General features: G+C 44.7%; 1 protein-coding gene across 2 annotated transcripts in view; it reads right to left on the bottom strand.

Moving 5' to 3' along the window:
* The window catches only part of MYO19 (myosin XIX), a 338,653-nt gene that overhangs the window by 233,097 nt on the left and 90,934 nt on the right, over positions 1-14,622 (bottom strand). For both annotated transcript variants that reach the window (XM_073575566.1, XM_073575565.1), the window contains exons 6-8: positions 12,520-12,596; positions 10,883-10,973; positions 2,760-2,925 (exon numbers count right to left, since the gene is read on the bottom strand). In XM_073575566.1, coding sequence (XP_073431667.1) covers positions 2,760-2,925; positions 10,883-10,973; positions 12,520-12,596 — 334 coding nt within the window. The remainder of the gene's footprint in view (positions 1-2,759; positions 2,926-10,882; positions 10,974-12,519; positions 12,597-14,622) is intronic.

Genomic DNA, 14,622 nt, shown 5'->3' with positions numbered 1-14,622 from the left:
ACCACTGTGAGAGTTTATCACAGTGATCAAAATGAAAAAATGAATCTGCAGCCGACAGATTCCAGTGGGCGCACTGCGCATGCGCCCGCCATTTTCCAAGATGGTGGCACCCATGATCCGGGACGGCGGGATACCGGGACGGCCAGAGGGGCATAGGAGGTACCAGTGGGGGTGAGGGGAGGGGATCGGAAGGCGGGGGGAGCGGAGGGAAGGGAGCAGATGGTGATGGCGGCGGCAGATAGCCTCCGTCCTTCGGTGGGGGGGGGGGTCGGATCTTGGTCTCCAGCCATGGCAGATGCTATTGCAGCATCAGCCATGGCTGGATTGTAATATTTCACCAAATTTCATTGGTGAAATATTACAAATCGCTCTGATTGGCTGTTTCACTTCCAACAGCCATTCAGAGCGATCATAGCCAAGGGGGGGCTAAGCCACCCCCCCCGGGGTGAAGAACAAAGGGTCATCTGTGACCCCGGTCACCCGACCCGCAGGGGGCTATGAATTCATGACGCCACATAGGCGTCATGGGTCGGATTGGCACCGACTTTCATGATGCCTACATGGCGTCAAAGGTCGGGAAGTGGTTGATTGGGTGTTCTCAATCACTATATATTGGCTTTTCTCTTTTGCTCTGGTTTTTCATTTATGGCAATAATTTTTCCTGTATATCAGTCTTTCATTAAAAAAAAAAAAAAATAGAAATTTGGCAATTTTCACAATGGATACTGAGGCTATTTTAGACTTTAAGTTCCTGTTTCAGGAAATTCACATGTACATTAGCAGCAATAGACTGACTCAGACCCTCACTCTTGTATTAAGGTGCCTAATGAGCATGTGAAAAAGTCACATGTCATATGTCATTGTAGTCAGGACCGTTAGCACAGCTATAAAGTAGTGGTGCAACAAGTAGGATCCAAATCCGTAATCACATAGATACAAAAACTTGGCACACACAAATTGTGATTTCCAGTGACAGATGATTTTTAATATACAGTACATACAGTAGACATTTCAGTCACATTGACCTTCATCAAAGTACTAAGTATTGTACTGTTGTGGTTTACACAATGCTCTGATACAGAGCCAAGAGATTTGGAATCCCCCCGGGGATAGGGACATAAAGCACAGTTGTGCGAAGTCGGTCCGGTGAGTGTGCTGGGTATGGGGCAATGGCGCGGCATCCACCGCTACTGATTTGCGGTGGATGCCGCGTCATTGCCCCATACCCAGCACACTCACCAGACCGACTCCGCACTACTGTGCTTTATGTCCCTATCCCCGGGGGGATTCCAAATCTCTTGGCTCTGTATCAGAGCATTGTGTAAACCACAACAGTACAATACTTAGTACTTTAATGAAGGTCAATGTGACCGAAATGTCTACTGTATGTACTGTATATTAAAAATCGTCTTTCACTGGAAATCACAATTTGTGTGTGCGCCAAGTTTTTGTATCTATATATGTCATTGTAATCCTGCTTTTGAATATAATGAGCTTGCGGAAAACTCTTTGTGGAAAGACAAGGAAGTTTGAGTAAAATGTAAAAAAAAAAAATTGCTTGTAAATGGTTTCCAAACCACTGCTTTTTTTTTTTTTTTTTAAAGTTGAAAAATCTTAGCAAAAATGTGACCCCCTGGAATGATTTTATGTGCATCTGGAATTTTTGCACACATTTTGCAACATTTTATCAGAACATGTTATTATAATATGGTAAAAGGTCACAAAAAAAGAATAAAGACAAATATAAAGAGAATTTATAATTTTGCACAATATGTATGAACCAAGTGCACCATTTTTAAGCACTTGGCACACAAAACAATTCAACAAATAACACAAGAAAAAGAAAAAAAAAAAAAGAAAAGAGACTTACAAAAGGCACAAATTATTCATGCACCTCCTCACATGCCAGTAAGATAATGTTTTTTAACGTGTATCAATAAAGAGACCCTCACTGCCCACTGAATACTATTATGAAAGCACTGAATATGCATCCACAAGCACCCTGCATGGATCACAACTGAGATAAGGGTGGGAGGGCAGAATGAGAACTAAGTGCTTGTGGAAGTAAAGCCAATGCTTCCTTTACAGTATGTGCCATTCAGGGGGCAGTGAGGGATTGTCAGTGCTGCTGCCGGAGATTATTCTGATAAGCAAAACACAGAGGAAACTTTCACTGCAATCATCTGTACTCTAACAGATATCAATGCAGCTGAAGGCAGGCAAATAAACCGTAGGGGTCTGGGGTATGGAAACCACTTACTGTATATGGATTTTTTTTTTAGCTGGAATTGAGCTAAATTCCCTAATAAAGTGATTTGCAAGGTTGTATAATTTTCCATGTTGGACAAAATTATTTCACTTGAGTAAAAAATTAAGTCTTTACTTTAATAAGGACTTTTCAGAAACAATAGAAATGATTTAAAGGGGTTCTGGGAATAAGCCTTCACTCCCCTCTACTGTTAAATAAAATAAAATCATCCTGCCCAGGTCCACCTTATGTCTTTGCTCACAAGCTTCAGTAGAGCCGTAATGACTACAGAGAACATGACTCCTGCAGACAATCATTGGGCTCAGTCGCTCTCTGGATGTAGACACCACGAGACACTGAGCCCCGCTATGCAGTGGTCATGTATGCCGACAACAAAGACCATGGCTATAGTGGAGACCAGGGGAGGGTGAGTAGCACATTAATTATTTTAATCCAATGTGGAGTTAAAAGCTATTCCCAACAATTTGAATTTACCAACTTTTTCTCTCACCTAGCATAGATAGTTTTGGCAAGACAATCCCTCCTTGTTTCGCACTCTGATTTCTTGCATGGCTTCTTGAAAACTTGCTTCCCAGCTGTAATAGTTCGGAAACATAATCTTTCCAGTAGTAGGTCAGGAGGAAGATTTAACAGCTTTGAAGCAGAGTTTACAAACTCTAAAACAAGAGAAAATAATACACACATCACATACATGCAGTGCTAAATCTGTATTTTAATGGAGAGTTCGTAAAAGACATGAGTATTACAAATACACACAGACATCTGTGAAGGTCAGAAAAAAACCAGCAGAAGCCATTTTAAAAGCAGCACGATAGTTACTGAACGCCAGACACAAAAAACTTAATGAATGGTAAAGGAAGAAAACGTTGGATGGTGCTTGATTAGTGACTTTGCTAACGATGACCTATTCTCAGGACAGATCATTAATGTGATATCAGTGGGGGTCAGTCAATGAGAAGCTTTGGCCAGGTCTCTCGGCCCAGAAGCATGCAGAGTACGGAGATGGAATACCATAGTCTGTGCGTCTAAACAGATAAGTTACTTGTTACCGTTAGCCTCAGTTCATAATCATATTTCTGATTCTTTGTACCTATATTTGGCTTTAGTAAATGAAAAATGAGAAATACCACCATAAAGTGTAACTTACAGTTAGGTCCATATATATTTGGACAGAGACAACATTTTTCTAATTTTGGTTCTAGACATTACCACAATGAATTTTAAACAAAACAATTCAGATGCAGTTGAAGTTTAGACTTTCAGCTTTCATTTGAGGGTATCCACATTAAAATTGGATGAAGGGTTTAGGAGTTTCAGCTCCTTAACATGTGCCACCCTGTTTTTAAAGGGACCAAAAGTAATTGGACAGATTAAATAATTGCAACTAAAATGTTCATTTCTAGTACTTGGTTGAAAACCCTTTGTTGGCAATGACTGCCTGAAGTCTTGAACTCATGGACATCACCAGACGCTGTGTTTCCTCCTTTTTGATGCTCTGCCAGGCCTTCACTGCGGTGGTTTTCAGTTGCTGTTTGTTTGTGCGCCTTTCTGACTGAAGTTTAGTCTTTAACAAGTGAAATGCATGCTCAATTGGGTTGAGATCAGTTGACTGACTTGGCCATTCAAGAATATTCCACTTCTTTGCTTTAATAAACTCCTGGATTGCTTTGACTTTATGTTTTGGGCCATTGTCCATCTGTAGTATCAAATGACGACCAATCAGTTTGGCTGCATTTGGCTGGATCTGAGCACACAGTATGGCTCTGAATACCTCAGAATTCATTCGGCTGCTTCTGTCCTGCGTCACATCATCAATAAACACTAGTGACCCAGTGCCACAGGCAGCCATGCATGCCCAAGCCTTCACACTGCCTCCGCCGTGTTTTAATAATCTACTTGCCGTCTTTGAACAGATTCTACCTTTTGTATATTCTTTTAAAAATGTGGAGCCCAAAACTGGATCCCATAATCTACATGTGGCCTCACCAGTGATTTATGAAGGGGTAATACTACTTTGGGATCACAGGATTTTCTCTCTCTTTTTATACACCCTAAAATCTTTTAAGTACTGCTGCTCAGCTTACTTGTAACGAGAATAAAAAAACACATCAAGAAAATACAATAAAGCAGGATCCTAGACAGTTAAAAACCATAGAACAAGGATCCCTGAAATATAACTTTTAATGAAAAAATCTTAAAAACGCTCCAAAATGAAGACAAGATAAAAATATGACATGGGTATTATTCAGGGAAAAATTACATATACAATATAATGTATCCTAATGAGCCCTATAAGGTCACTATACTGAGTCTTGCCTGGCAGTGGAGGATGGCACCCTAAGTTTCTGCGGTAGGCGACCCCACTCCTCGACGGTTCACCCTGATATCCCGTGAAATCCCTACAATGGAAAATTGTGTCCCAATACAACCCGTTACCAGTGTGGAAAAAAAAACACAACAAAATGCTCAAAAAAATGAAAAAACAGAAAAAAATATATATGAGAAGGAATGTTTATATGTCCATGTTCTTAATTATCTCCAAAATACAATAGGCATCAAAAAAGGAGCTACAGTTAGGTCCATATATATTTGGACAGAGACAAAATTTTTCTAATTTTGGTTCTAGACATCACCACAATGAATTTTAAACAAAACAATTCAGCTGCAGTTGAAGTTCAGACTTTCAGCTTTCATTTTAGGGTATCCACATTAAAATTGGATGGACTTCCGGTTCCGACGCTGTGATGTGAGGTGAGGGAGGTGAGAAGCTCCAGCTGGCCACTGCACTAAATCTCACAATAAACGACAAGGAGACACCCCAGGACAGCGTGAAAACAGCTGATAACCTCACAGAGGGTCAGTGCATGGTGCGGTATTCTCCTCAGGAGTGGGGGCACGCCGAGCAGAGCTGAGACAGCGTCCAGAGTGGGGGCAGTGAGCGGTCTCAAGATGGCACCGGTAGAGAGGAAAGAGGAGGGAGCTGAGGGGGAGAAGAAGCAGCAGCAGCTCCAGTGAGAGAACGCTGACAGAAGAGCATTAACACTGTACCTGATAATGAATCACAGAGGCTGAGTCGGGGAGAGATCAACTATTCCAGACTAGCCAGAGAAGTAGCAGATCACCTGGCTGCAGAGGTCAGAGAAGCTCTGAAGGACACCGTGAAGAAAGCTTTAGCAGGATTGCAGGAGGACATAGAACCTCAGAATGTCCGGCTGACTGAGGCAGTTATAAATTTGTCTGTTATTGCCACATATGTTCCCCTCTATTGTGGATGAGTGGCATTGCCTGACTGTGGGTTTACTGACCCAATGTCAAACATTAGAGAGATGTAGCATATTCACTAATGTTTAAGTTATGGGATTTGCACATGTGTACCCCAGATTGGAATGGCACTTTAATATTAGGCCTCAGTTCTTGGCACAGTTTTTGTTGTGCTTAGACTTATAATTATGTCCCTTTTTATATCAGGGCTCAGTTGTTAGCTCAGTGTGCACAATTGTTTGTTCTTACATTTTTTGAAATACATATTTATTATCGTTCAGTTCCATAGGTTGTGTGCAATATTCTTGGTTTTTAGCTTGTTTTTCTGACCTCACAAAATCACCTCATTTTCATTGTAATGATTGGTTATATTTGTTTGTCTGTCTGTCTTCTTGTTTTGCACTTTAATTTTGCACTTACGTAATTGACCAAAGGATTTCACTAAATGACTCTCATTAATAGATTTAGTTAGCAAAATGTTTAATGGGAATGTGTTACGAACCTTTTACGTTAAGGGAATTGACAACTCTGGTTTTTGTTAACCAATGTGTTTAAGATGATTAAAAGCCACTTAGTGCAGGTATTCAGCATAGTCTATATTTCTGTTTCCCATTCTTCAGATTTGGTGCCAAAATTCAAGAAAGGCCATATTAGTAAGTGCCTTAACTCAAACACCTTTGTCAATAATAACCATAAAATGTCCAATCCTTTTAATAGTTTAACGTTATGGAAGAATTTATTTTAAAATATGCTATCGCTTATATCAATAAATAATTAACAGCTTTTCTAGTAGGCTTAAGGACCCGTCACACATAGCAATCTCGCTAGCGAGATCGCTGCTGAGTCACAAGTTTTGTGACACAACAGCGATCTCACCAGCGAGATCGCTGTGTGTAACAGCGATCGGCACCTCTGCCGGTATCGCTGATCGCTGTAGGAAAGCCCAGGACTTTTCTTTGGTCGCTGGTCTCCCGCTGGCCAGCACGCATCGCTGCGTGTGACAGGCAGGAGACCAGCGATTAGCTGGTAACTAACGTACACATCGGGTATCCAAGGGACGTGCGTCCCTTAGAAACCCGATGTGTACGTTAGTTACCAGCGCGCTGATGCAGGGAGCTTGTAACTAACGTACACATCGGACATCCAAGGGACGCACGTCCCTTGGATACCCGATGTGTACGTTAGTTACCAGCTGGTCGCTGGTCTCCCGCCTGTCACATGCAGTGTTGCGTGCTGGCCAGCGGGAGACCAGTCACCAAAGAAAAGTCCTGGACTTTCCTACAGCGATCAGCGATACCGGCAGGGGTGCCGGTTGCTGATCGCTGTCACACACGTCCCTTGGATACCCGATGTGTACGTTAGTTACCAGCTCCCTGCATCAGCGCGCTGGTAACTAACGTACACAGCGACGCGCGCGCTCGGCGCCGCTGTGCTGATCGCTGGTGAAGCTGTTTGACAGCTCACCAGCGATCACATAGCGACTTACCAGCGATCCTGACACGTTGATATCGTTGTCGGGATCGCTGGTGAGTTGTTATGTGTGACGGGGCTTTTACACTTCCATAAGAGATCCCTGTTCAGCTGTTTCCTCTACCATAACCGCCAAGATTACAATCACAGATAACAGAATCCACCATTCAAAATAGGTAGTGTCATGATTACCTCTTCCCCTTCCTGCACAATTACATATGCATGTCAGTAAACATGATGAGAAATGAACATGTATAGAAAAGTCTCCCAAGGAAAGAGTCTCCTATTATGTCTTAAGATAGATATACACACATGTGCATATGTCCAATGTCCATATCCCCAAACAGGCGATAGAGCAGTTTCCATAAATATACAGAAAATAGAATACAATAATCTGCAACCAGAAATACAGAATATTTATATATATATATATATTTTTTTCAATTAGTTTAAAAAATGTATGTGACACATTCCCTTGAAGATAGATAATTAAAATATACCCAAAAAAAGGTTTAAAAAAATTTACAAAAAAGTTTGCAAAAAAGTTTACCAACAAAAAAGTTTACAAAAAAAGTTACAAAAAAGTTGACCAACAAAATAATAAAAATATTTTTTCTTTTTATATAGCGCTAACATATTCCGTAGTGCTTTACAGTTTACACACATTATCATTACTGTCCCCAATGGGGCACACAATCTAAATTCCCTATCAGTATGTCTTTTGAATGTGGGAGGAAACCGGAGTACCCGGAGGAAACCCACGCAAACACGGGGAGAACATACAAACTCCTTAAAATAAGTTTACAAATGTTTAATAGGTTAGAGTAGAGTAGGGCCCTGCCAATAGAGTCTACGTTGTCGTGGTGGCAGGCTTAAAAAATCCTTTGCTCAAAACAAAAACTGATGACTAGGTATGTGATATGGTGTTAATGTGTGATTGGTGAGGGCATGGTGAAGTTTTTCGATGAAAGGAAGAAGGGATTTTGGAAGGTTTGCGTGGTGTAGGAGGAGCTAGGGTGGAGCCTGGGCGGAGTCTCAAGGGGGGGGCCCATAAATTTTGCCAGTATAGGGCCCCGAAATTCGTAGTGGCAGCCCTGGTACCATGACTGCTGGGTTTTTCCAAGACCCACCCAGCAATCTGTTTATCCAATCCGCAATATGTCGAACCCGATCACTCTGCAGACAACACAATATTTGGCATTCAAAGTCTCGACGGCAGATGATCCTGTCTGTCCGCCTAATATTAGAGTCCTTTTACTACCAACCTGTCTGGCCTAAGCTGCACTCCTAATTCCTTACTTCCTACAGCAGTCGTTTTTATGGCTGCTAGGAGCAATGTCCTGCTGTAGCGATCCTAGTCCTTGGCTTGCATATCAAATATCAGCCAAACAGGGATATTTACTAGGTTGTGCTAGATCAGGACTGGGATCCCTGGTACTTTCCCCCTACCCCGACCCCTTTTTGTAACATTTACCCAGCTACGCTTCTCTGTCCTGATCTTCCCCACCTCCACCCTCCTCCATATTACTGATCCCAGCCAGCGCAAGCTCAATGAGCTCTAAACTCCTCTCCAGGTTTTCAATGCTCCTGAGTGTTGAAAGCTGCACATTTAGAGCACCCGCGATACCTGGTGCATACTCAAAGCATCACAATGCAAATTTGAGAAGCAAATACTTGCGCTCAACACTAGTCATTATATCATTTTATTTTTTACTTTTGAAAGTAATCCGTCCCTGAACATGTTCACCAGGATCTCCGCTTCCTAATGTAGCCAAGACCCCGGAGATTTTCGGACGCTGGAGGTCGCTATACTCCTTCTCGACTGCCGTTTTAAAATGACAATGAGGAAGGGGTTAAATCTGGGTGCCTATTATTTACTTAAAATGCCAGCCAGACTGAGGCAATAAGTCCTCTTTACACAACAATTTGGCACCTCTCCCCAGAACTCGGCATTATGCAGTTCTTCTACTACTCCTCATAGAAGTTTATGAATTACCATATATACTTGAATATAAGCTGAGATTTTCAGCCCATTTTTTGGGCTGAAAGTCCCCTTCTCTGCTTATATTTGAGTCATATACACCAGGGGGTCGGGGGGGAAGGGGGACGGGGGTGTCATGTCATAATTACCCGTCCTGGCACGGTTTCTGCAGCCCCCAGCTTCTCCGTGATCTCCCTTCCTTCCTTCAGCGGTCACATGGTACCGCTCATTAAACTCATGAATATGCGCATATTCATGAGTGTAATTAGCGGTACCACGTGACCGCTGAAGGCAGGAAGGGAGATCGCGGAGAAGCTGGGGGCTGCAGAGACCGTACCAGGACGGGTAAGTATAGCGATACTCACCTGTCCGGGGTCCATCGCTGCTGTCTGGCATGTCATCTGTCAGTGACGTTCAGACAGCAGAGGGCACGGTGACGTGGTTAGTGCGCGCCGCGCCCCCTGCAGTCTGAACGTCACTGACAGATGACGTGCCAGACAGCAACAAGCAGCGATGGACCGGGGGACAGGTGAATATCTCAGGTGCCATCAGTGACACCGGCAACTGGCCCCAGCGACAGAGAGGTGAGTGTGTCATTTTTTTTATTTTTAAATGCAGCAGCACATGGGGGCATAATCTATGGAGCATCTTATAGGGGCAGCATATGGGGCATAATCTATGGAGCATCTTATAGGGGCAGCATACAGGGGCATAATCTATGGAGCATCCTATGAGGGCAGCATATGGGGGCATAATCTATGGAGCATCTTATAGGGGGAGCATATGGGAGCATAATCTATGGAGCATCTTATGGGGCAGCATATGGGGCATAATCTATGGAGCATCTTATAGGGGCAGCATATAGGGGTATAATCTATGGAGCATCTTATGGGGGCAGCATATTGGGGCATAATCTATGGAGCATCTTATGGGGGCAGCATATGGGGGCATAATCTATGGAGCATCTTATGGGGCCAGCAAATGGGGGCATAATCTATGGAGCATCTTATGGGGGCAGCATATGGGGGCATAATCTATGGAGCATCATATGGAGGCAGCATATAGGGGCATAATCTATGGAGCATCTTATGGGGCAGCATATGGGGGCATAATCTATGGAGCATCTTATGAGGGCAGCATATGGGGCCTATTCTATGGAACATTTTATGGGGCAGCAAATGGGGCATAATCTATGGAACATCTTATGGGGCCATAATCTTTATGGAGCAGCATATGGGGCATATTATTCTAGGGAGCATCTTATGGGGCCATTATTAACCTTTGTGCAGCATTATATGGGGCATATTTTTTATGAAGCATCTTATGGGGCCCATTATGAGGGGCTCCTGATTCAATATGGATATTCAAAAACATTTAACCTACTGATGTCTCAATTAATATTACTTTTATTGGCATCTATATTTATTTTTTAAATTTACCAGTAGCTGCTGCATTTTCCATCCTAGGCTTATACTCGAGTCAATAAGTTTTCCCAGTTTTTTGTGGCAAAATTAGGGGGGTCAGCTTATACTCGGGTCGGCTTATACTCGCGTGTATACGGTAAATAACAAATTGTGATTTTCAAGCTAGAGCTACATGATCAGAAAAATACATTAAGAAATTATAAAAATTATGTCTTAAGAGGTCACCAAAAGTCAGTGCATTTTAACACCTGTGCACCTCTCAGTAATGACCATTACAAAGTGAAAGGAGTTGTGCTGTTCAGCTCCGTTCACCGTTTACATCCAACCACTGCGGGAGCCGATTACAGCTCTGAATCCCAGGGTGTCCGGGGAAAACCCATAACAATCTGACACTGATCATACTAAGGATAGGTTAGCAATATCAGAAGTCTGTAAAGCTTCTTTAGGCCACAAACTGTTAAATTAAGAAAATTTTACCTTTTGCAGGATTTAAGATTTCACATGCTTGGCTTTCATCCAAAGATTCAGAAAAATGAATATTTCCCATATGCAAAAGTCCAGATAAAATCTGAAAAAACAAACAGATAAATTAGTTTGTTTCTTAACTTTAGAGAGCTATCTTGACAAACTAAGTCAAAGGATATTGCTAGGAGATGCCATAATTTACGAACTAGTTGGGGTCCAGATCTGTGGTAACGTTATGCTATGGAACTAGCGATTTTATGGTCAACCAAAATAATGCCAATCGCTAGTAACGACAATCTGATCTGCAGGAAACATATAAAGCCCCCCGTTACACACAGCGATCTCGCTAGCGAGATCGCTGCTGAGTCACAAGTTTTGTGAAGCAACACCGATCTCAACAGTGAGATCGCTGTGTGTGACACCTATCAGCGACCGGCCCCCCTGCTGGGTATCGCTGATCGTTGTGGAAAGGGGTGGACATTTTTTGATCGTTGGGTCTCCTGCTGGCCAGCACGCATCGCTGGAGCTTGTAACCAAGGTAAACAGCGGGTTTCTAAGCGCCGCGTGGCGCTTCGAAACCCTCTGTTTACCTTGGTTACCAGCGCGCTGGTTTCTAAGGTACACAGCGACGTTCCCGTTCGTCGTCGCTGGTGCTGCTCGCTGGTGAAGCTGCCTGTTTGGCAGCTCACCAGCGATCATGTAGCGACACAGCGATCCTGACAAGTTGATATCGTTGTCGGGATCGCTGGTGAGTCGCTATGTGTGACAGGGCCTTTAGAGAGCAGGAGGTGCTGAACAGATTGGGAAAAGAATCAGTACAAGGGCAGGTGCAGATGACCATATGTTCTAATTTGCTAATCAGACCCTGATCAGAGAGGGATTTTTTTTGGGATGTGGAGAATTAAAAAAACAAAAAAGTTTCTCCATTCAGGCTGTCCGTGCAAATTGGATCCTAGTACAATCCAATGTTTTCCATGGACAAATGGACATGAATAGGCGAGTGTCATCCAATTATCACAGGCAAATTGTGCATGTTGTACCAAGGAAACAAATCGGACATGTAAACTGTCTCATTGAATAACACTGGTCCGAGTGGGATCCGATGTTTTGCCGGATTACATTCGGACCAAAACTACGGTTGTCTGCACGAGCCCCAACTTGTGTTTTATTTGTGTTCATTGTGGAATCTGCAGCCTCAGAGGTGACCCTAATCAGTGATGGACTGCTGGCTGGCCTTATATCTCTGAATGCAATAATTAGTACAATTTTCTCTTTACACATCGGTCTGTTCAGCTCTTCTGGCTCTATATAATGCTGCACACGGACTGCATTGCATTTCCAAGCTAACAGGTTCCATTTACATACATAAAGGATGTTAGACAAAAACTCATAATGAATAACTTGATTCACAATACATTAATGTTGCTAATTTTGCCCTCCTCTGCTTTGGGCCCCATGTTTTAGGACCCGTCTATGTGTTTTCACAAACTGGTCTGAGCACTTCTCAAAATATTGGATTGGCCTGCTCTGCTCAGCAGTTAGCTTGTGCCCTGCTTTTACAGTTAATATTCTTCCATATGCACCAACACATTTTGTCCTTGGCCTCGATATTCGCTTTAGATAAGCTAGTTTATGCAAAAGTCACTAACCTTAAATATGTTATTTTGCGCAGAAAGTTCAATTCCCAAATGCAGCATGGCCGTTTTAGTGGATTCAAAGCAATCCTCTGAATAAATTAGAGAATAAAATGTTAGCCAGTCTCCACATCTAATTACATTTACACAGCTAAAAATTGTTTTTAAGTTAGATAAAACTCCCCACTAATACAGTGGTCACGAAGTGGAAACGCAGAAGATGAGGGCTTCGCACAGACAAGTGTCTTTTTCGTTCTGAGCAATATGATAGCTGATAAAATGGTGCAATAGTGACAATCTACTATATAATTGCCAATCGGCTCTGTCACAGCTTCCGGCGATTGTGGCGCTATCCCACAATCCACCGCGGCCAGAAGCTGTGAGAGTGGCCCGGAGTGCGTAGGGGCCCGATCGCGGAGCTGCAGCTACTCATTGGCTGTGCAGCTCCGTGTTTTGATTGGCTGCCAGGCTACAATTAGCCTGACGCGATGGCTGCTCTGTGCGCACAGGACCTGTGATGAGGTCACAGGAGGGGAGGAGTCAGGGGGTCACATGATCAGGGGCCTCGGTGTGTGCAGGACTCTGCTGTGCTGGTTGTCATGGTGCTGGATGAGGGTAAGTATGTGTGGGGTCAGGAGGGATGGACGGAGCAGAGCCGCGCATGTACGAGGTGGCCGGAGAGGAGACGCGCGTGCACGAGGTGGCCGGAGAGGAGACGCACGTGCACGAGGTGGCCGGCGAGGAGACGCACGTGCACGAGCTGGACGAAGAGGAGCCGCGCATGTATTTTGGTATGGGGGGCCCCATTTGAAAGTTCGCACCTGGGACCATAACTTTGTAGTTACGCCACGGCACCCAAGTTATGGGTATTCCGATGTGGCTGCCAGGATTCATATCCCCCACCCCGCCGGCTGAGCCAATGAGCGTTGCCGCATGGGATTTGAATCCCCCGCCAAGCCGCGCCCCTGGCCTCAGCCAATGAGTGGCGCAGGATTCAAATCCCCTGCCTGGGCCACCCACTGGCTAGCTGAGGCTTGGCGGGGGATTCAAATAACCACGCGGCACCGCTCATTGGCTCAGCCGGTGGGGATTACCTACTTACATACTTACCTGACCGGGAGGAGCGTTGCCGCGATGCTTCTCTTCTCACCGGTGATCGGAATCGCGCATGCGCATAGCGCTATCCGGTGCCATTTTACTGAAGACACATTTGCAGTGTGCCTTCAGCAATATGGCATCAGACAGCGTGGTATGGGCGTGCGCGTACTCTGTCGCTCCTCCCCTGGCAGAACGGGACAGCGCTGGAGCACAAGAAAGTGGAGTATAAATGTTTGTCTTTTTTTGTATGTGTGTAGTTTAATAGGGATGAGAGGACCATACATATCAGGATAGGGGGATGAGAGGTAGTATGCATACCAGGATTGGGGGCGAGAGGACCATGCATACCAGGATAGGGGGGTGAGAGGTAGTATGCATACCAGGATTGGGGGCGAGAGGACCATGCATACAAGGATAGGGGGGTGAGAGGACCATGGATATCAGGATTAGGGGGTGAGAGGACCATGCATACCAGGATAGGGGGGTGAGAGGACCATGCATACCAGGATAGGGGGGATGAGGGGGGGACCAAGCATACCAGGATAGGGATGAGGGAGGGACCATGCATGCCAGGATAGGGATGAAGGGGGGGACCATGCATACCAGGATAGGGATGAGAGTGGACCATGCATACCAGGATTGGGGGGGTGAGAGGACCATGCATACCAGGATAGGGGGGGTGAGAGGACCATGCATACCAGGATGGAGGGGGTGAGAGGACCATGCATACCAGGATGGGGGGGTGAGAGGACCATGCATGCATTCAAATCCCGCGCGGCACCGCTCATTGGCTCAGCTGGCGGGAGATTTGAAACCAGCGCCGGGGGGCGCTCAGCCAATGAGCGGTGCCGCGCGGCTTTGGCAGGGGATTCAAATCCTGCGTGGCACCGCTCATTGGCTCAGCCGGCGGGGGATTCAAATCCCCCGCCAAAGCCGCACGGCACCACTCATTGGCTGAGCCGCCCACCGGCGAATGTTCATTTCACCACACTCCCGATGCAAAAGCATCGGGCCTATTTC

The sequence above is a fragment of the Dendrobates tinctorius genome, unplaced genomic scaffold, assembly GCF_039654945.1.
Source record: "Dendrobates tinctorius isolate UK_male_01 unplaced genomic scaffold, ASM3965494v1 ptg000045l, whole genome shotgun sequence".
NCBI lineage: Eukaryota > Metazoa > Chordata > Amphibia > Anura > Dendrobatidae > Dendrobates > Dendrobates tinctorius.
The sequence above is the reverse complement of the archived record's forward strand: the minus strand, read 5'-3'. Positions and strand labels throughout refer to the sequence as shown.